This window comes from Hakea prostrata, chromosome 4 (genome assembly GCF_041222555.1).
Source record: "Hakea prostrata isolate BN-2017 chromosome 4, UWA_Hpros_2, whole genome shotgun sequence".
Classification (NCBI taxonomy): domain Eukaryota; kingdom Viridiplantae; phylum Streptophyta; class Magnoliopsida; order Proteales; family Proteaceae; genus Hakea; species Hakea prostrata.
Window position 1 is genome coordinate 8,701,523 of NC_142603.1, and position 23,214 is coordinate 8,724,736.

At 36.5% G+C, this 23,214-nt stretch overlaps 2 protein-coding genes across 8 annotated transcripts in view; one reads left to right on the forward strand and one right to left on the reverse strand.

The window, feature by feature from the left end:
- The first annotated feature begins 4,445 nt into the window (after positions 1–4,445).
- Positions 4,446–6,156, forward strand: LOC149017631 (mogroside I-E synthase-like). Its single transcript, XM_089154204.1, has 2 exons — positions 4,446–5,153; positions 5,266–6,156. The coding sequence occupies exons 1-2, from the start codon at positions 4,497–4,499 to the stop codon at positions 5,992–5,994; spliced, it is 1,386 nt and encodes a 461-aa protein (XP_089010330.1). The 5' UTR covers positions 4,446–4,496; the 3' UTR covers positions 5,995–6,156.
- Positions 6,157–15,509: 9,353 nt separating this feature from the next.
- LOC149017632 (UDP-Glycosyltransferase superfamily protein) overlaps positions 15,510–23,214 on the reverse strand; it is a 61,418-nt gene continuing 53,713 nt past the window's right edge. Inside the window, exons 17-20 of one of the 7 annotated variants that reach the window (XM_089151944.1) lie at positions 19,927–20,040; positions 16,603–16,664; positions 16,408–16,501; positions 15,510–16,297 (exon numbers count right to left, since the gene is read on the reverse strand). In XM_089151944.1, coding sequence (XP_089008070.1) covers positions 16,178–16,297; positions 16,408–16,501; positions 16,603–16,664; positions 19,927–20,040 — 390 coding nt within the window. In that variant the 3' untranslated portion in view covers positions 15,510–16,177. Of the gene's footprint in view, positions 16,298–16,407; positions 16,502–16,602; positions 16,665–19,926; positions 20,041–23,214 lie in introns of those variants that run through there. The other 6 variants (XM_089151945.1, XM_089151950.1, XM_089151947.1 and 3 more) reach the window with 6 other exon arrangements.

The following is a 23,214-nucleotide window of genomic DNA, read 5'->3' on the forward strand; positions in this document are numbered from 1 at the left end:
ACACTCGTTTTAATTTTTAATATTTCTCTTATCTTTATAAAAGTGTGGTGAAGGTTCTTCTTAATAAAACGACATGGGAGAGACCTACTATACCAAATTATTGAGGTTCTCGGGTTTTTGACAAAATCTCAGGTTTGAATCTCGGCTGATACACATTTTTCTCCTCCTATCTCATCTTCAAACCTCTCCTTCCCTCCATTGAACCTATAATCTTTCATTTATTTGTTTCAGTTTCTTAGAACACAAATTGAAGCTGAATAACCAAACCAAACAAACCAATTAACACCCCAGCCCTTGTTGACTTTGGATGTATTTTTCTAAAAAGATGGGATTGATTATATAATTATGATTATGGATCTGTTTGAAAGTAGGAAGGTCGAACGAATTCGAAGAAGAAGAGATGACCCGACCACTGGCATCCTTGGGAATAGTTAAGTTGTGAAGCGTCACCTCTTATGGTGATTGTAGTTGGTAACAACAAAGCGCGTTGGAACTTTCAAGACCAATCGATTCTGATGTAAGAACATTTAATTTCTAATGAAACGCTTCCTCTTCCTACTAAAATTCTAAAGAATATATAAAAATAATTTCAAATTACGTAAACAGCTACTTCATGACCAGTCCCTAGACTCCCCTACTAAGAGAATTTTTTTTTTCTCCAATTGCTAGCAAAATATTTGATTCTTCTTGGTTTTTTTTTTGGGGTTGATGCTTTAGAATATAAAAAATGGCTTCATCAATATTATGGAAGTTCCTATCATAGAGATGGAGCTTAATATGTGTTATCTCAAATAGTTGACTCTGTGATTTTAATGGTTTGATTAAGTTTTAATAGTGTATGCCACAAAGTTGAATAATTGTCTTAAGAATTTAGGGTTGGATATTTCCAAGTGTTTCTTTCACTCATTTCTCTATCTTGGTCAATAAGAACTTTAATTGATCCATTTTGTAAGCATAAGTTACATTTCTTTTTTTATGAGGGTAAGATTTATTAATAAATTCAATCATACACAAAAGGAAAAACTCTTATGTATGGTATTTTTTTTAATAGAATATTTTTTTTAGTGATTTGATGATTGGACAAATAATTTCTCATTTAACACCCATCTCCCGGTGGACATCATTAACTAATGTGACCTTTGTAATTGTAAGATATAAATTAAGGAAGACATCAGAAGACTAGAAATGGGTTTTTGTTTTATAAATAAAGGATTGTGTCTTACAATAGACAATGACGTCAGATGGGCTAAACTCACCTTGTAGATGTATTCATAATCGTATTCTATGAAGGACTTCAACGGACTGTAATTTGGGCGTGACAATCCACCAGTTGATTACTGACTAGAAAGGATTGAAGCATTTTGTTCCGAAACCAAGGATAGCATGGCCTTTTCACATAGTATCTATATTACTCAGTATTTCTAGGCTACTTATCAATAATCAAGAATTGATTATCAATAATAATAATAATAATAAATAATCAGAAATTTTATAGTATTTTGTGAAAATCCAGCCAACACAGACTTCCAATCACATATGCTAACACTTTGACTGAGATCAAAACTGCTCCAGTTATGAACCTCTTACTGATGACTCTTTTTAATCCATTTTGAAATAAATTTCTTTCTTCTCATAAAAAAAAAAACCCACTTCAATAATAAATATCTGAAATTGCCTTGATGAGTCAAGGGTCACATCCATGGAGTACAGGATAAGAATAAGGACTCTTCATACATTCTCATAAACACAAGCTAAATTAAATAACAAAAAAGAAATTCAGAAAAAACTCTAATACTTGAGCTAGGTCTTATGGGAAATAAATAAGTTTGTTTTTTGGTATCAACTGCAAATAAAGGACTTAAGTGAACAGAAAGCTTCTTAGAAATTGTCTTGATCAAATCCGTGGAATACAGGATAAAAATAAGGACTCTTCATATGTTCTCATAAACATAAACTAAATTAACTGACAAAAAAGAAATTCAGAAAGGCTCTAAAATTTGAGCTAGAAAATAATTAATGATTTTTAGTAAGATATTGCTAATAAATGATTTGAGTGAACAAAAAACTTCTTTAATCAGTAGGTCATTTCATTTTTACCTTCCGACTATTATAAGCGTTGTTGTCGCTGCTATCAGGGATGACAGGTCCCTTAACACTTTATGGGTTTGATTAAGAAACCTTTCATCATTCTTTTAATTCTTTCAATTCCAATAGAAAGTTTTGATAGTGAGATGATTAAAAACTAAGAAATAGAAAATTTAAAAATATACAAATTAAATTAATTTTCGTTAACAAAGTTATAGGAAAACAAATTATGATTAAATTATAAAAAATAGAAGAACCTTTGTTTGTTTTCATGTAGATATCTCTTATGAAACTCTCAGAATATAATAAAAAATACTTAAACTCAACTCAACTTCAAGCAATGTTTGTGTTTATATGATATTCAAAATTCTTTTGACTTGTTCAACTAAATAGTCAATCATTCTAAGGGCAATCAGACAAATCTTTTGGCCACCTACTAAACACTACTAACAGTCAAAAATGACCTAAATCATGCATCATCCTCGTTTCAGGGTCGATTTGGTTAAATCATCAATCGATTTGTTACTGCTATATTTTTATGAGAAGGATTCAATTGATTACATCTATAAAAACGTCAGTGCTACTATTGATTGAAGGTTAAGAGTACGTTTAAGCTTAATGGGTTTTTCGTATTATTTTCTGATCCTCCTTTCAAGTCAAAAGAGATACCTCAAGTAGAATATTCAAGCTGTTCTTTTGAGTAGTGGTTTTTTTTTTTTTTTTTTTTTTTTTTTTTTTTAATCTTTGACCCGTTTATGTACTTAAAAATAAAAAAATTAAAAGAACACCTACAATATAACGTATGCATTCATATGGGCCATTACAATATTTTTTTTTTTTGAAAAATATATAAACTCATACATATTTAAAAAAAAAAAAAAAAAGGTGGAGGAGGAAGAGAGAAAGAAGAAAGAATATGCCAAATAAGATCAACCTAAAATGCTTTCCCTCAAGCAGATCAATCTCCTCTAATGAGTAGGGAATAGCTTAATTTGCCTATAACATGCTTGTACTCGATCAACTTGTAATTATCTTTGTCAAACAATTAACCCCGCAATTAAGTCATCTCAGTTTGAAATAATACTAGTTAAAATGAATGAGTTAGCTATTGTTTGTCTCTACTTACAAATATTTATACTGTCAACTGGATCATTTTCAGAAAAATAAAAATCTTATCCCTATTGATCCTAACGCATGGGATTACTCTATATTGTGAAGAAGACTAATTATAAGTATTAATATTTGTTTTAGAGTAACCTTTGTATTCTTTAAGATGTAAGCTCTATTATGACTTAGTGGTCACCAAATATAAGTTCCTTTAAAGTAAATATAAGATTGCGTGCATTATGATTCTCCTCAAACCCTACAATATTAATAAAAGCCTCAGTGCCAGATGTTAACCCTAGATGTTAACCTATTCTAAGCATTTCAAATTTTCGAATCTGAAACAAATGGAAAGGAGTTGTAACTTAGGAAATGGTTAAGTAGAAAAAGATTGGATAACCTAGCCTCTCATGAAGGTTAATACTTAATAGTCACTTTGATAAAAGTTAATGTAGCCTTGTAGCCTCATTAATAGCTTGGTTTTATACTAATTACACATCTAGTAATCTAATCTATCTTTTAATATGAAAAAGCCAAATTATAATTCAAACTCTAATGTAAGGTCAAAACCTAGCTATACCATATAGACGATAGGGTATAGACCTTTTCTTTTTTGGGTTAAATAGAGTATTAAAATATTGGCTATATAATACAATACAAAGAACGTGTAAACCGCCTTCCAAGTTTCAAAAAATAAAAGCTACATAAAAAATAACGCCACTACAGTCTACTTCAAGAGAAACCTATAACCTAATTTGCATGAATCTTCTACTTGGTTCGGGTTTTCTCATGCTTGGATCGGGTTCGGCACTAATGAAAAATGGTTCTTTGTGGTCATCAATGGTTAATAGAACTCGGGTAAGGTCTAGATATGGGCTCCATGTACGCGAAACCATGATCCGGTTGTGTATAAGACCTGGATTATATAACGGGTCAGATTTTATTGTTCAAAACCAGGATAGATAACACACCCGATCCATTTACCACCCTAGATTAAGATAATGCAATTAGGTCTTGATGCTCCTGGTCACTTTGCCTTGATTAATCCTTTTGTTTATCCTGTCAACCCCACTAAAACCCTTGCTGACGTAGGCAATGACGTCATCCTAAAAATCCACATAAAAAAATGGTAGCTGCAGCAAAACTAATGCAGATCCCACATAGATAACCTAGGTTTTTAAAAAAATAAAAACCTAGGCAACCTAAGTTCCAACGAAAACAAAAACCCATATAACCAAAGGGATATAAACACGTAAATTGTTGGAAATTTACATGTTAGGGTTTGTCAGGTAGACAGAGAGAGCATAATGGAAACAGTAGGGCAAACCGGCCATCAGGCTCATGTTCTGGTCGTTCTTTTGTTCATTCAAGGCCACATAAACCCACTGGTTCAGTTCTCTAAGCGACTGTCTTCTAAAGGTATTAGGGTTCGTTTGGCCATCACCACTTATGTTGCCAACTCCATGCATTCCAAACCTAGCCCTAATATTACTGTTGACACATTCTCTGATGGCTTTGATGAGGGGTTCAAGAAAGAAGCTGCAGGGGTTGAAAACTACATTGACAGATCTACACTTATTGGTTCACAAACTTTAGGAGATCTCATCAAGAGACAAGAAAGCTTGGGGGATCCCATCACTTGTGTTGTCTATGATTCTTACTATCCATGGGTTCTTGATGTAGCTAAACAATTCAACTTGCCTGTTGCTCCCTTCTTCACTCAATCTTGTGCTGTCTGCAACATCTACTATCGTGTCCAGCGAGGTCTACTGAAGCCACCACTTGCCAGTCCCGTGGTTTCCACTGCCGGAGTGCCACTACTTGCTGTCGCAGATTTGCCATCTTTTGTTGCTGTCGACTATGAATCACACTCAGCAATACGTAGTGTAACGCTGAATCAATTCTCCAACATCGACAAAGCAGATTGGCTTCTTTTTAACACATTTCACAAGTTGGAGAATGAGGTAATCATCCTATTTCAATCCTTTAATTTCAAGTATGCTAATGCTCTGTCCACTAAGTATTTGTTAATCTTAATGATTACTATTAATCCTGCTTTTCTTAAACCAATCCTAGGTAGTAGATTGGATGTCAAATCTATGGCCAATCAAGACAGTTGGGCCAACAGTGCCTTCAATTTATTTAGACGAAAGGATTGAAGGTGATAAAGATTATGGTCTTGAACTCATCAAGCCTAGTGATGAAATCTGCATGAATTGGTTAAACATGAGGGAAACCAATTCTGTCATCTATGTTTCTTTTGGAAGTAATGTTTCATTAAGTGAAGAACAGATGAAGGAAATAGCATTGTTCCTTAAGGGGGTTAAAAAGTATTTTTTATGGGTAGTTAGGGAACCAGAGAAAGGAAAGCTTCCTGTTGATTTTGCAGAAGAAACATCGGAGAAGGGTTTGGTGGTGCAGTGGTGTAACCAGTTGGCGGTGTTATCACACAATGCTGTGGCATGTTTTGTTACACATTGTGGATGGAATTCCACACTGGAGTCACTGTCCTTGGGCATACCTATGGTGGGATTACCACAATGGAGTGATCAGACCACTAACGCAAAATTTGTTGAGGATGAATGGAAGGTAGGGCTGAGGGCTAAGGTTGACGAAAATGGGATTTGCAGAGGAGAAGAGATACTGGCTTGTATAAGAGAAGTTATAGGGGGAGAGAAAGGAAAAGAAATGAGAAAAAACTGTGATAAGTGGAGAGAACTTGCTATTGAAGCAGTAGGTGAAGGTGGAAGTTCAGACAAGAACATTGAAGAATTTATCAAGGGTATGTTATGCACTTGCACATGACTATTTAGGCATTGAAGAAATAAATTCTCTTGTCTGGGTTTGAAAGCATTGAAGAACTAAATTCCCTTATTGGGGTTTGTACACATGCTATGTATGCTAGAGCTGCTGCCCTAGTTGTCTCTTCAATTGAATGAAATATTTGCTGAAGCATGTTCTTTTCTTTCTCCTTTTTAACCTTTCTATATGCTTGCATTGCTAGGTTTTCTTTCTGTTGTGTGTGTGTTAGAGGTTTATGATTATAATTTTAGCTTCCAAATCACGGGGTTTTTCAAGCAAATCACAGTACTACTACTACTACTAAGAGAGAAACAGATTATCTTCCAAAATTGCATGCTCCTAGGACAAGGAAGAAGCTCCATTAGAAACCTAAAAAAAAATAAAGTAAAATAAAACACAATGAGAAAAAAATTAACCTGGCCAAGAACATGACCTCCCTCCCTCATTCAAGGACGAGTCTGATGAAATGAATGGCATCCCAAATTATTTTTCATTGTCTCTACAGTCGATTGTTTATCATATACATCTCGTTCATAAGAATCTCTCTTATCAATTAATTAGCGATCATCTGCATAAACATGCATGGTTTTAATTAAACACTTAATTTATAAAAGTAACATGTTCTAATGTCTACTGACAAACAAATTAAAACTCACTACAACTAACCTGTCTGTAGGCTAAGAATGCAAGTTGCAATTGATATTTTTCTATGATTCTCAATTGTCACAAATATTTGGATTATTAACAAATAATCAGCAATTAATAAACTAATATATCTTAAGCTGAAGTGTTAACCCATGTTTATTTTCAACCAAAAACCATGCTCACCTAAACCACCATAGGACCTTTTAATTTGGTTTTGGTTTCATTTGATTTAGTCTCATAAATCTGAAGCTATCACCTAAATATTGTTTTTATGGGTGAAAATGTGCTTTATATTAAACTGGGAAAGAAAAGAAAATAATTACAAGTGTTGGTAGCGTTTCCCACTAGCATCCGGGTGAACAAGTCGAGCTAGATCTGGGGAAAGATCGCTAGGGCACCAGTGAGTTTTCCCAAGGGAATTCACATAGCTTGCTAAAAAATCAGCACAAAATTTGGATTCTCTTACATGATGCGTGAATATACACCGATGAAATCCCTATTTGATATCAAGAATGTCTTCAACAATACCTCTTGCTGCCCATAGGCTTTGCATGCTCCCAATGAGGATTTGAATTGCAAGTTGTGAATTAAATTGGACCTGTATTTGTAGGTACCCATGATATGCTGCCCATTGTAGCCCACATAATATTGCGTTTAATTCCATGCATAAAACATTAGAATCCTCATAGTTCCCCCACCGTAGAGAATATGTCTTAGCCATCAGGATTTCTCCCAATCACACCATATCCGCCACGGGTTCTAACAATTGAACCGTTGCAATTTATTGCGATCCAATTATCTGGAGGTTTAGTCCATTTATAAATTGAGATCCGTGCTTGAATTTAGCCTGAATTTGCCATCGATGGAAGAAGTCCCTACTATGAGCGGTATCTTCCACAACTTCTTTGGAGTGCATGAGTCGGTGACTTGTGTTAGAGATGATCCAAGCTAGAGGGAGGGGGCAGATATGTTGTCGCCTCTGAATAGCTTGTGAAATTGAACCAACGAATCTTGCTCATAAGGGATGATCCAGGGAAGTGGGTCGGTATCCATTGAAGTTCTTCCATCAGGTTGGGCATATTTGTCTTTGATATCCATTCCTAGCTTAGAATTTCATTCCAAATGAACTGGTTGAAAGTACATCTAAAAAGAAGATGATTTAGAGTTTCATTTTCATTACCGCACAGGCAACATAGAAGCTCTACTTTTGTAAACCCCAGGATGCCATCACATCTTTTGTGTTCAGGTGTTTTTACATGCTAGCCAAGAAATGAAAGAGAAGCGAGGTTGTGAGGTGGGGTGCGATACTACCTTTGTCCAAGGAGTTTCCATGCTTCTCTGTTTGATACGGTGCCATGCTGATTTCAAATTAAATTGCCCATTTGCTAAAGGCTTCCAAATGGGAGTGTCTAGCGGTAATCTAGGACAAAACTAAGTGTTTATAATTTCTTCCCACCTATTTATAATTTCAGCATCATTGATATCATCATCTCTCCAACCTCCTTCACTTTTGTGCATGGAAGAAACTTTGTTGCTAACTTTTCACCCCATTGCTTCAATTATTAGTAGTTTCTCATGTTGTATTGGTCCTCCCTTGATCCAAGGATCAATCCATAGGAGGGTCTCCTTCCCTTCCTTCAACGGAATCTGAGTATTTGGCCTAAGAAAATCACAGTGTCTTTAAAATGCAACAGAGGGTATAAGAGCAAATGTTTGGTTGTTCCATACTCCATATAGATCCATCCTTGAACCATCTATGTTTAATAAAATTCGGCCAGCACATTTTATTGTTGGTTGCTAGTGTCCAAACATGCTTCATTAAAAAGGCTTAGTTCCACTCCCTTAATCTTTTGGAGCCAGTCCACCTTCCATCTTGGGGCAACAGATCGCATCCCAATAAACTTTATAACTCCCCCAAATTAGTAGTGCATTTCCATAAGAAATTGGCTATTATTGTTGGATAATATTGGAAGGTAAGTAGAATACATTAGCCCAAAAAGAAATGGTTCCTCCTAAAACATATTGAATTAGAGTGAGACGGCCAACAAAGGAGAGAGCTTTATTTCTCCAACTATTTATTCTTCCATTTATCTTTTGAATGAGAATATTGAAGGTTGCCTTGTTGGGAGATTTTGCTTCAATTGGAACACCCAGATAATTAATAGGGACTTCTCCCTCCAAGATGTGCAGATATTGATCAAAGGATTGATGTTGGTTGTGCAATTCCCATACAAAATCCCGATTGAGCTGCAAATTCTATAAGAACATCCCCAAGAAACATGTGACATTTTTACTTGTTCATATGCCGATGGTATCCTATTTGCAGCTACGCTACTATGCCAATTGTTTCAAGTAATTTAGCATTTGTTTCATGGGTTTTTAAGATAATTAGTGGTTTTCAAGTATTTATCATCCTCACTCCTTGATTTTTTTTTTTTTATTTTTTGTTTTTTTGGTGCAAACATCCTCCAAAAATACTTTTTTACATCAACTTGGAAATTTTCTTGTGGATTCCCCCCTTCCTTTTTTAATTACATATTTACATTTTTTACTTGGTGCACGCATATTTGCATTTTAGGAAAATTGCATATTTTCGTTGCATAAAAATTGCAAAAATCTGTATTTCTCTTTTACTATTTACCATTTGTTAAAGGATTAGTATTTTTAAATTTTTAGATTTTAATGTTGAATATTTGATTAGATATTGCATATAGGACATTGTTACCCTTTAGCCCATGTTGTTTTATCATGGATTATTGAGATTCCACAACATTGTCAGGACAACTTAAGTTAGATTTAATATTTATTTGACTTCTGATGGATTTAAAATTATTTTGTATGCGTCTTAGGGTTTAAGACACTAAAAGTGCGTGTAGATAATTTTACAATTTTAGGCTTTTATTTTTTTATTTATTAGATATATGATTATTCTCTAACATGTGCTGGATTGTTTAGGTATACATACCAACAATGTTTAGGAGATAGCTGGATGGCAGCCACACTTTATTGTGGGTTCTAGACCTTAAATTTAACGGTGACTCTTTTTTCCCCTCCTTTTGAAATGGCATGATAGGAGATTATTTTCAGAAAAAAACATTAAGAATTCTTGATCTAGAGGAGTATAAAAATTCACTATACCAACTATTGAGGAGGGGGAGAGATATTGCCTACAATAAGAGAGAAGAAAAAGGGGGAGGGGGGGGGGGTTGATGTTCATAGCTATAAAAGAAAGAAATTGAGAGAGTGAGAGAGGGGGGCTAGGGAGTGGTTTACATATTCATGTATGGTTAGCTAGAAAAGAAAGAGAATGGATTGCAATAATGGGAGGATCAAGCAAATAATAGATTTTGATCATCTTTGATTCTCTGCCTGTCCAAACTCCCTCCAAGAGCTTGTAATTACTCTTATTATTTTTTAAAGAACTAGTGATATTATATGTATTAGGGATGGGGGCTATTACATATATCAACCGTTGAGGAGGGAAGAGATACATTTCTTTCAGTAAGAGAGAAGACCCCCTTGGGGGGGGGGGATTTTTAATGTTCATAGCTATGAAAGAAAGATAAGGGAGGAGAGAGGGAGAGAGGGAGAGGAGGAGATTTTTTTTTGGGTAAAAAGCATCTTATTCCTTATTGGCCAAAGGTGTGGCCGAGCATAGCTCTAACAACCACCCGGTGGAAAATAGGCCATTCTGTTGGGCCCTCAACACAAAAAGCCTTTTGAGCTAGGAAGTCCACAATATCATTAAATGGCCTAGGAACATAATGCACCTGAAAACCCAAAAACTTAGAGGCAAGCACACCTATATCGTGAACAATAGGGAGGATGTAGGGAGGGATAGGGGCATTATTGTCTAAAACACTATCAACTAGTGATTTACAATCATATTCAACAATAATGTAATCAATCCCCTCTACCAACACTTCCAACAACCCATACCTCACAGCCAATGCCCACACTCCAAAGCCAAAGAGCAAGTGACTGTGGTGGACTTTGCTAACACCAGTTGTCCCTCTGAACCATGCACAATTAACCCCAACCCCTCCTTTGCGATCCTTGCTTCTCCATAAGGCATCCACATTTAGCTTCAAATAACCTAGGTATAGTGGCAAGTTAGTATTGTTGGATCTATGTGCTTCCCTAAAGAAGTGCCTCTCTCCCACAGTGGGCATTCTCACCAAAGCCCAAATTCAGCATGGGCCTTTTGAATCTCCCCAATAACTTCTCCCGGTTCCCACTTCCTTTCTCCCCTCACCCTATCATTTCTCACCTTCCATAGCAACCAAATGGCAAAGCTGTAGAGACTCTTCAACCACTTAGCTTCTTCTTGCCCCTGTATCTTAAACGCCTTCCTTGAGTTGGTCCACTTCTCCCTACATATTCTCAAGTTGTTGCATCCTCCATGACAAGGGGCCTCCAAACCAAACATGGTGAGCCTTATGGTAGTGGAATAACATGTGGTTTAGTGACTCATCATCTTCTCCACATTTGCTACATTGTGGTTGAATCTTAACACCTCTTCTCCACTTTTGGTAATGTTTTACAATTCCAAGTCTCATCCCAGATTTGTTGGGGAATAGCTTCCCATGTATGAATACGATATGAAGAAGGATTCGCTTATGCTTGCCATTCTTGCACCCTTTCTTGCACTTTATAAGCAGGCTTCATTTAAAAAATTCCATTGCTGCTACCCCCCCCCCCCCCCCCCAAAAAAAAAAAAAAAAAAAAAAAAAAAAAAAAAAGGTACTTAAGCTTTGGCACCATTAATCCCTCGACACATCAATTGATGTCCCCACACCAATTCGCCAAATTAAACCCATCTACAGGACCTCCCTTCCCTTCAGAGCTCCACCGTGCCCAGGATGGGCTAGTCCCTCTCCTTGCCTCCAAGAAAGGTACATCTAGAAAGGATATATTTTTGTAAACCTTGTTGAATCTGAGTCAAGAGAATAGGCACCAAGCTACCTTTGTCACACCCCACCTGCCAGTATCAATCCCCCCCCCCCCCCGACAACTCGTGGGCGCAAGTCATAGTCACAAGATCCACAATTTATTATCAATGATAATAAATACACACAATAATAATAAAAATAAAAATAATCCAAATAATTAAATAAAAGGAATTACATGAGTCCAATACTCAAAAACAATGAATCAAAGAAAAAAGGAATAAATAATATGTTCCAAAATTTATGGAGTTTAGCGAGAAGTAAAAGTAAGTTATTTTGGTTTGATTCTTTTAGTTCTCACAAGGGCAGTGGTCTTTTCTTCAAATTTTGCAATTAAGAGAGTCATCTAGCCTTCCTCCATTGACTTCTCGAAATAACGTGCTATCTGCTTCCTCCTGCCATCAATGGGTGTTATAAGTGCACTCTAGGCATCCGCAGGTGGCTTCATAACATACATCTTCACTTCCCATTGGTGTCTCCATAACTTCTTCACAAGAGTCATTTCCAGTCACTTATAATTTCTACTATCCCTAAAAAAAATTAATTACAAATACCCCCTTACTATGAATATCTTCGCTTAACTTTACTGCTTAATAGTAAATGGGTATTTATAATTGATTTTTTTCCAAAGGTAGTAGATGTAATTGATTATAGATCCAAGGAGTCCATATGTAATTTGTCTTAAATTATATGTATTAGCTACCCCCACCCCAAGTAGTAGTTAGGACAATCACTTCACTTCTTTCTTCCTCCATGAGTTCATTCTTCTTTGGATATCCCATAAATTTTCTCATAAGATTATGTTAGCGTATGGAATTGCATTACAACATAACGACCCTAAAATCTCTCTTTTACTTGTGTAGCTTTGTAAGGTTTGTCTTGTTTAGTCTTTTCTCATGCTTTGCACCGTTGTTGAGCATTTGTGTTCTCCTGTTTCACTTTGCTTTTCTGCTAAGTTTAGTCAATAATACTGAGAGAAGAGAACCTAATCCAACGTCCAATAATCAGATTTAAGAGAATAATGATTATTACGTTCTGAATATATAAATAATAATTTTTGGAGTTTTATTTTTTATTTTGCCAACTTTAAGCTGGGGCCAGACTCTTGTTTGCCAACTTAAGTGGTTAGTATCTCAATTTACCTAATCTAGTGAACTTCCAATCATACTATTATATAAAAACATGAACTCATCTTTTGAGACAAATATTTTCCATAGCCATTTCATCCTTTGTTTTTAATCAAATGACATGTTTTTTTTTTTTAAATTAATTTTCTCATTATTCCTTTTCTTTTATCATAAAACTTTGTAGCCTTTGTACTTTTCTTTTTTCAGATTTATAAAATATAAAATCAAATCAATCAAGAAGGAGAATTTTCCATTCCCATCCCCACGATGTCAGTTTCCATTTTTTATCCTAAATCAGTAAAGTCAGTATCGGAAGCTAATTATCCAGGTTTTGTAGTTGGTAATTTAAGTTATTAACTCTCTTTTTTTTCCCATTAGATTTGTTTTAACTATTATTTTAGTTTGACATCCTCGATAGCATTGGATTGGATATGGGTAGTAGTTGAGATAAATATATTGCTTCCATTCGCCCCTTGTATCGTATGGACTGTAAGAAAAAAGAAATGCAATGGATTATGCTTAGTTGCAGATTTTCGTTTTTGATAAACCAGTTTCAAACACTTATTCCTTATAACAGATGAGGTTGGGACATGAGAAAAGCAAATATGTAGTGAGAGAAAGCAAGCAATAAGGGATTCTTTATGATTACAACAAATATGTAGTGAGAGAAAAGCAAATGAATGATCATCATCTGTTGCTTTGACTTGGTATCTCTGATTTGTAGAAACCTTGGTTCAGACAATTTGTAAGTCATATTTTTCCTCAAACTTTTACATTTGGTTTTTTTTTTTTTCTCTAGAAGCCCAACACAAATTTACATCCTTCCCTCAGTGCAACGCGCACATTGGCTTCAAATTCTGTAATTTCTCCGGTAACCTTTGCTCCGCCTAAAGATCAACATTGCCCACCCTGTCTCCTCCATGTTCCAATCTCCATTCAGTTCCTCTCTGCTAGCGATTCTGGTTCGGCGTTCAGATTGAGAGTCCTGGGGACCATCATAACGTTTTCCTCAACAGCTTCACCATCTTTCTTCTCCGCGGTTCCATTAATTTTGTAACCCTAATCGCTAACAACTCCCTCTTGTTTACCTTGATGAACATCTTCGAAATCCTCCTAAGGATTAAATCCCTTCCTGATACTTTCGTCAGTACTGCACCCTCTCCATCACTGTTCTTTCCCTTCCCGAAATACCTTACCACTTCATGAACCCAACAAAGCATTGTGAAGAACTCCTCCACCTCCTCTTCTGTAACCATCGCCGTCTCATCGCCGTCGCAGTCAGCATCGCCGCTTCTGTTGCTCTCTAATGGAGTGAACGGGGAGTTCTTTCGTATATTTGAAAAACTAAAATGAAGTTTTGTAAAATAATAAAATTTATATTTCCTTTCATTTCATGGGTAAAATGGTGATTTAAAGTAAAGTTAACAGAAAACAAACATTAGGTTTTCATTGGGTAGACAAGGGTTTTTTTTTTTTTTTTTTGGTTTGCCTACCCTGGTATATTAACCGGTGATTCGACCCGCGTCGCACACCTGGCTGTGGTGGATGAGTCTCCCAGTGGAGATTTTTTGCATCCACAAGGATTCAATACCGGAACCTTGCTTAAGCGAATTAAGCTGCTTACCACTTGGACTAACCCCGTTGGTTGTAGACAAGGGTTTACTCTCAACATAAGTGGACAAAATGAAAAAACCCTAATTTTTAGAAAAAAGAAAGAAAGAAAAAAAAAACCTATTGAATTTGATGAGGTGGACTGGGTGGCCGGTGGGAAGAGGCAACCTTAGATTCTTGAAAAGCAAATTGAAAATCTAAGAGAAGGAAATAGACAAACAAGGCCAGGACTAAGAAAATGGGGACCATAAGAAAGCAAGAAAACACGTTATACATGAAGCCGTCATTCATGAATGGTATTGTCATTCATGAATGGTATGCAGAACCATCAACCCCCACTCTCTCTCTTTGCACTTTCAAGTTTGACCAATGCAAGCATTAGTCCTGTGAACTACCTATCAGCGTAGTCCCACCGAAGGCTTATTATAGTTCACAAAAGTAAGTAATGATCACATGCTCAGGTCAAAGAGTACACAATTGCCTAATATGAGAAACAAAGGAACAAAGGGGATTCGAATTGAATACATAAAGAGTAATAAACCGCATGAGAGTGAATTTGAGACCACTAGATCACCACCCCCTATGGTTTAAGTGTAACTTGTCCCCTAATTAAAATCTGCTAAAGGCCTCATTATATATTGCAGGTAAAATCTTAATAAATACTCTGGGCAGGATGATGATCATAGTGACAATGAAGCAAATTTTGATGATATACTAAAGGAAGAAAGGAAAAGGTAAGGATGTGTTCACAAATTCAATATTTAATTCTTCCCTCAAACTTTGCCTTCCAAATATTCTGAATTTATCTCCCTAAAGGATCATCATATTTTCTGGTGGGGACTGCAAGTGCATTTTTTTCACTTCTTTTGCCACGGTTGAGGTAAACCCAAAAAAAAAATGCCATGGCTACCAAGGCAAAAGAAGTGAAAATATGTTTCTATCCACCTCATCTTCACTGAATTATGGCTATATATGTGCTTTTCGGTGTAAAAATTTACTATTCTTTTTAATAATGCAAGCTTACCTTAGCATTAAGGATATTTTGGTTAATAAAATTCTAATTCTAAGACTTCAGTTAAATTTAAATTACTTTGGTAAACAAGGACGATACACAGCAATATTAAGAACTTGAAGAGTGAAAATGAAATTACAACATTATAAATATCCGTATCTCTTTAAATGTTGTACTCCATAGAACAGTACAAGTGCCATGATTGAAAATTTTTCAGAAAAGAGGGAGTCATTGTGGATAGAAAATCGATGAGCAATTGATTCCATATGAATCTATGATACCAAGCAATGGTTTTCACAATTTTCCTTTTCCTGCTCCAAGAAAACAGCTATTTAACAGATACATTGTACACTATCATCAAAGTTGCAGATTGATGCATAGGAATATGAATTGTAAGTATATTTACATATACATTATACAACAACAACTCGGCTTTATCCCAACTAAGTGGGATTAGCTACATAGGATCTCAGAAAGGCAAAATATACTATTTAAAACACACAAACACACGTACAGATACCCAGATGCAACTACTCAACATTATCCCATGGGATTGGCTACTTGAATCCTTGCTCTATTCAAGATCATACTTGATTAGGCCTAATATTCCTCATTACTACTCGGGTCATCTCAAGCCCGCCTCAGAGCTTTTTTGTTTCATCAACCTAACTGAACCCACTCCTCCACATTGCTGCATATAATGCTTCCGAGGAACATGAGAATACCACCTGAAAAGACTTTCTTAGAGCTAATGAAAATCAGTTCTGATATAATCAGTCCATCGCCAAACATCCCGGTCATGTCTGCACCATTGCCGAATATGGGTACAAATAAACCTAGTCTCACAAGCTTCTAATGGATGCATAAGCGTCTATATGTACATCACAGCATTCTGCATCCCAAGATAAGTCTATAGACATCCCCTTTTTTATTTTCCAGATCCACTGCGTTTGGTCATTCTTCTACATATAGTGACACGAGCAAAACAAAACAGAGACTGACTTTAGTTCTACTTTCAAGCCAAAAGAAAATGTAAAAATGAAAATTTTCCATCATTAAAGAGACCACTTACAAACTGATCAAGAGCTTCGCTTAGTGTCATATTTGCAAAGGCAGATAATACGTTTTTTGATGACCAAGATGCTTCGAAGTCATGCTCCATTGAACTGTTAACAATGCAGACAAGGAGTAATTTTTTTTTCCCTCCTTCAGAAATTCTAAATCATACAAGCAGGTCTGCTGTAAAGTATTCATGATCAATGTTTACCTCAACCCATCATTGTTGAAAGTCAAAGCAACTGGAGCGGCTCCATATCTGATTGCCTTGAGCTGCATCAAAATTATACAAAGACAACATTCAGTCAAACCCATTCAATAAAATATATATAATATTTGATTAACTATAGTATTTTATTTTTTTTCAATCACTTGGATGCTAAAAGAAGTTTCTCTAAAAAACTTTCTCTTCAAGAGATCAATGCCATGTGAGGCATACCCTTACTTTAATATAGGCCTGTATTTCTTATCATGTTAATGTCCGCTCCTAAGTTAACTGGCAGGTCCCAAGGGTGAGAGTAGGCAACACAAGACCTGGATGCCCTCGCTCATACGAGAATTCTTTTGTCCATGTCAACACTGTGAGTCTTCTGTACTAGCCAGCTCAGTCACCTTATCCAAGTCAGTCTCAAGGATCAAACATGGCAGGTGCAGAGGGTGTGACATGGATAGACACATGAACCCCAACCCTTTCATCCCACTAATTTAGCTAACAAAAAATTCTAAGACCTATTCTTTGAGTAATTGCACTCATGTAAAAGTCAGGAGCATGCCTTCTAGGAGGAATACGGCTCAGTTAAGAAAATTGGCACTCATCACCCTGCTCATCCAATCAACACAAGAAAGTGAACTGTATTGCATGATGGACTTTGAGCAACTGTCAATGAAAAAAGGGTGTCCCCGTGTAAAAGGTTTCTGGTGCAGCAGTCCCCGGAGGGATGAATGTATGTAGCCTTTGCTGTTTCCGTCTTTCAAACCACCACCTGATTGTTGCAAATTTGCAATAGTGCAACCTGATGGTTCAACCGAAGCTCACCCTCAATTTAACCAAACCTTACTTAAATTAGAAACAAGTTGAACTACATGAATCATGTTTCACCATCTGAAGTCACAATAGTTGTTCCCACAATGCCATCCACATATTTTCTTGCCACTTCTTGCCAGTAATTTATTACCTCTAGTTCTTTATCCTAATGCTGCCATAGTTTAGCAGCTTCTGCATCCCCCACCCTGGGCATTGGTTTATTAAGTATATTCTATTTCAATGCAATAGAATCTTAGGGAGCTTATTTCAGTTTGTTACTATCTAGTTTTAGTAGATTCTATTCTGCCATCAAGCATTAGATTCATAGAAACTTTTGGTTTTAGTTGCTTCGCTTCTGTTTAGTTGTTTCTATTTTTGAGACTCTTAACTTTTGAAGCATGGGCCAAGCTAAAGATAGGCCCCATCAATTGTACTAGAAAAGACTAGATTACGGTAATTCAATTGATGGCTTGCAAGTGTGTGGTCTGAAAAAGACTTTTTTTCAATACCTAAGATAGCTGTGCTAGAGGCCCAAGCCTGAGATAACTTAATATACCTATCCCCTTTTCTTCTGTAACTCTCCTTATTCTTGCCCTATTCTATGTTCTTTCATAAATAAGCAAGAAAAAAGAAGAAAAAAAAATTCAGTTTGTTCATCCTTATTGTGTGGATCCTGTAAAATCAATTTCCTGCTAGTTTCCTTGGTTTGAGGTCCCTCCTTTTTACCCTTGTCTATGTTCTTCATATATAAGCAAGCAAAAAAAAAAAAAAAATGGCAATACATATTCAATTATATTCAGTTTGTTCATCCTTATTGAGTACATCTTGGCTGCAATCAATTTCCTACTGGTTCACTTGGTTTGAAGTTGACTTCTGCATTAATTGGGTCCCAAGCCATTAACAAAGGGTGTTCCAACAATTTAACCATCTATAATAAATGCTCACGATGGTTGATCAAAAAAAATAATGCTCACAGTGGTCTCGTTCTAATGTTTGCGTTTATGGATAGAACAATCCAACTTTTTAAGGCTGAATGCCATCTAGACTACTAATCATCTCCAAGTGCAACTACTACAAAGGAGGATATTCTGAAGATGTTAGATCAGCGCATCACTAGCCCTACCAAGGAGGTTAGTGTTGAAACCCCAGCAATTTGTGTCGTCACGAAAGAATTCAGTCCCTGATGCGTTGAATGCTGAGACTTATGTCGAGGAAATCAATGCTAAAGTTGACCTCAAAGCGCGGAAACCAGAGGGAGATCAACTGCAGCCAGGGCCAACACAACAATGGAATGAATTGAATAACTGAAACTTGTAGTGTATTTTTCTTTTCTTTTTGTCTTTCACCCCCCCCCCTCCTGTTAACACATGAAAGAAGAACATAAAAAATAAAAGACGGTTATCTCAAACTTGGCTCTCTCAATGACAGCTATCTCAGGTCTTAGAAACAAGTCTTTCTCAGACCAAAACTTGCAAGCACTCAACTGAATCATTAATCAAGTATAATATAGTACAACTGAAATTACTTAAGGGCCCTATTCTTTTTTGGTAATTAAGGGGCCTATTTATAGCTAGGCCTAGGCTAATCCCAGTTTGACCAATTTTCACATGTTGGGGCCCATTGTTACCTATTGAAGAAACTTAAACCACCCAAAAGGGGATCGGCAAGCCAGGCTGCAGATTGTGCACCCACAAATAGGCTATAAGTTGATAAGACTGACAAAAAATAAAAAATTTGGCAGATTAAGAGACGCCCTCCTATCCATCAATTGTCAGAATTAACTTAAGGTTAGGGCTTAAATAGCATATCTGCAAAGCTTTCAACCAAGAACTTCTTAGTGTTCCTTTAGATGGATAGGAACAACATAGAAGATGATTTCAGTAAATAATTACGTGGTGTCTGTTGAGCAAGAAAAATGATGAAATCTTCAAAGATGAGGAACCAGCTTTTAAGGAGGCAAGGAAGGCCAAGATGCCTGCTTTGAGTTGATTCAATGCAGCTCCAGATTTTAGTTGGGTTAATACTGTTGGGACACAGAGAATAGGGATCTTTCTGATTTATGAAGGATGGGTTGATCATAGACGAAAGATCATTCCATAGAAAGTTGATATGCAGACCAGTCATAAGTTTAGCCCATCCTAAGCATACAGGTTATTTTTGTCTTGATGTTGAAATCATTGTGTTTCTTAAGAAAATAAACTACACCAACGTTTTTATGCTGCCAGTCCAAAGCTCAGGCAAAGCAAGAGAATTGTGGCATCAGTTTGACAGCTAGCATTGTTAAAAACTTTAGCATGAATCCTAAATGGTTCTGAAAAGAGTTGATTGGAAAAAAAGATCCTAGTACCTGACCAAATTTAGGTGGGTAAAGCTGAATTGAGATGAGTATTCTCCAAAAACAAACATTTTGATGGATTCAATTACAAGTTTTTTTCTTTGGCAGGTTGGTTGGGTAAGCATATAGAAGTAAGCATATGGATATTTATTTGAGTGTAAGTGTGCTTAACATACCGGAACTTGTAGCACTGGATCATGAAATGATGGGCACAGAATGATATCTGATCCTGCAAAGATTAAATGTGATAGTCCTTCGTCAAGCTTATTTACAAATCTTACATTTTGTTCCTGTAAATGAAGTAAATACGAAGTCAGTCTCTTGGTCATAATGAAACATTGCATAAAGGATGTATGGAAGGGAAAAGATTTGTGTACAAAATGCTAATTTGTATTTACAATCAATAAATCACAAGACTTTGTACATGGTATTTGCTGGGAAGTACACCATTTGCTTTTAGAGGGAATTTAATGAACTGAACCACCTCAATGAAAGTCTGAACTGTATTTTACAGTCACCTCAACCTAATTCCACCCCAATTTTCTAAACTGAATCACCTCCCTGGAAATCTGGACTTACATTGAGTCTGAAATGGTTTTGTAAGTCTAAAAAAAAATCCTCTTTATGGGAAGAGAAATTATCATTAATTTACATAGTAATTTCAGGAAAACACCAGGGCAGTTTGTAAAAGAAATTTAGAAGAGTGATTAAGAGTAGTAGTGGAAGCAGGAAGTCCCAGCCTAACTAAGAGAAACTGCAACCGAAGCCTACCCAGAACAAACATCCAGCTGAGGCACCCCTCCCAGGAACATCCAACTGTTATATCCTGCTTATTTCAAAAGCTCAACCCATTGAGGCCTACAAAAATGTATGCCAAAACCAAAGAACATGACAGCAATCAACCAACCTACTTCCAAAAATTAGATTATGATCATTAGATTACATCAGGTCAGTTACATATGGCAAACTGATAATTTTATTTTTTTGAATCACAAACCTTAAACCACGGCAAGAGCACAGAAATGAAACCCAAAACCTCGACATAGTGCAACAAGCTTCAAACTTGCACTCGATTGGGACAAACTAACGAATCCTCAAGGAACATCCGTAGATAATAAACTAAAAAAAAGAAATAATAAGTCAATGGGAAATCCTGATCTTCTAGAGACTATATTCACTTAGCACTGGTTGGCATCATAGAGTTTCCAGCAAAAAGTATCCAAGCTGTATCCTTCACAGGTTCACCATTAGCAAGATATTTCCTTCTCTTATTATCAAATGCTCAGGGGAAAAAGCAGGACATCTCTTTTAATTTTTTTAATGCTACAGGAATTGGGATCAGTCTGGAGCAGAATCAGTAACCATCATAGAATCAAAAGCAGAATTTCGAATCATTCCATCTCCAACCTGACAACTTTTATAATTTCTTGCCTAACTCTCCAACTTTGGCATATTGATGACCTCTGCGCTTAATGAACATCTTTCAAAGTGTATTGATGACCTACAATAATAAGGAAGAAAGAAAGAAGTCCATTCAGGTTTGGTTGGGCTCCTTAAGGTCTCAATCTGAGTGTAACCTATCTCTAGGAGGGTTGATGATGAGCAGGTAGTCATATTCTTGGGAGAATGAATAATTCATTAAGAGGAGAAACAGATACAACAAGCCCCTAAAAGAAGAGGTGGGGGTGTGGGGAGGAGTGTATTACGGGAGAGCTAAACAAAGCAAAGCAGAGTCCAACTGTCAAGGAAAGGGGAGAGATGGACCTGGAGTAAGGAACAAATGCTACAAAAGGAGACCAATGATAGATTACTATTGACATCAAAGAAAGGGACTTCCAAATCTGCTCAACGACGAGAAAGAGGACCATATTATGAGATTACACTCCATCCAAATGTGATTGATGGTGGCACCATAGGCAACCCTGCCAATAGACTTACCAATGTAAGTCATATCCACCCATATCCATTCTCTTGCAAATGGAGGTTTCTTGTCTTGTGCTTGGCTGGCATTTATCCGAGAGAGATATAGTAAGAGGCAGGACAACAGATTCACGTTTTTCTAGGCATTCCAACAAAGGTAGCAAGAGTGGGCGACCAAAATCTAGCAAAAACAACAACAATCCTAATCCCCAATAAATGGGCTCGGCTACATGGATGCTTGCCTTTCAATCAGCTCTATTCGAGCGCATACTAGATACAAGGCCTAAGCCATACACATCCTTTTACACTACTTCTCCTAAGGTTATCATAGGTCTACCCCTAGCTCTTCTAGTTCCTTCAAAAAGGATTAAATCACTTCTCCATACAGGGGCATTTAAAGGCCTCCATTCAACATGGTTGTGCCACCTCAATCGACTTTCTTCTAACTTATAATTTATTGGAGCTATTCCCAAATTAGCTCTAGTATGATCATTCCTTACATTATCCTTCCTAGTTTGCCACTCATCCATCTTAGCATCCTCATTTATGCTATACTAAATTTATTTATTTGATGCTTCTTCATAGTCCAACACTCTACACCATACATCTTAGCTGGTCATATGATTGTCCTATAGAATTTTCCTTTAAGCTTTAAAGGAATACATCGATCACACAAGATTCTAGATGCACCTCTCCATTTCATCCACCATATTTTAATTCTCTGAGAAAAATCATCCTCTTACTCACCATCTTTACTAATAATTGAGCCAAGGTACCTAAAATAGTCACTTTGGGGAATATGGCAATGAATGACAAATGACTGCATTGGGAGTCACTTGAAGAGGGCCCACCATATGGAAAAGTTGTGACAAGGCATGTTGCCCTTGAACCAAACTGCCGACTGCAAGGAGATATGAGGCCATCGGTTGTGAACAAATTCCAAGCTGATACAGAACTGAAGAGGCCATCAGAAGTGATAACCATACAAGAATATCTCACCTACCACAAGGCCATCAAGGAATGGAAGTAGGGCATTCCAGATGACGGTTATTAGGGGAGAAGAGAAATGGCAGGGGCTGAAAATCTTGCTGAATGATATTAAAAACTGTGGACTGTTTATTAATGCCCTAATTGCAGATTTCTCTTCTACCAACTAAAGGGAGAAGGATGCTGATAGGAACCTTATGTGAATTGTTAATAGACCCAATATCGATGGACAATGCTGCTCTTCCTATCAATCACGTTTGCAAATTCACCTCAAAATAAAAACACACAGTACACTCAAATGGTACAGGCAAGGTCTGGATCAGAGATGTAATAGGATCTTCTAATTGATTCAAATTATTACAACCAACTAAAAACCTGAATACACCCACCTACTGCAACATATGGCTTCCCTCCCAAAAACCCAAATACACCATTAAGTATATCCCAATTAAGAGTCTTCCTCTCTCGCAAGCAAGCTTGCCCCAAAAAACACTATTCAATCCCCCCTTCCTATTCCCTGATGTCCCTCTAATATAGTCCCAACAAATCCAAAACAA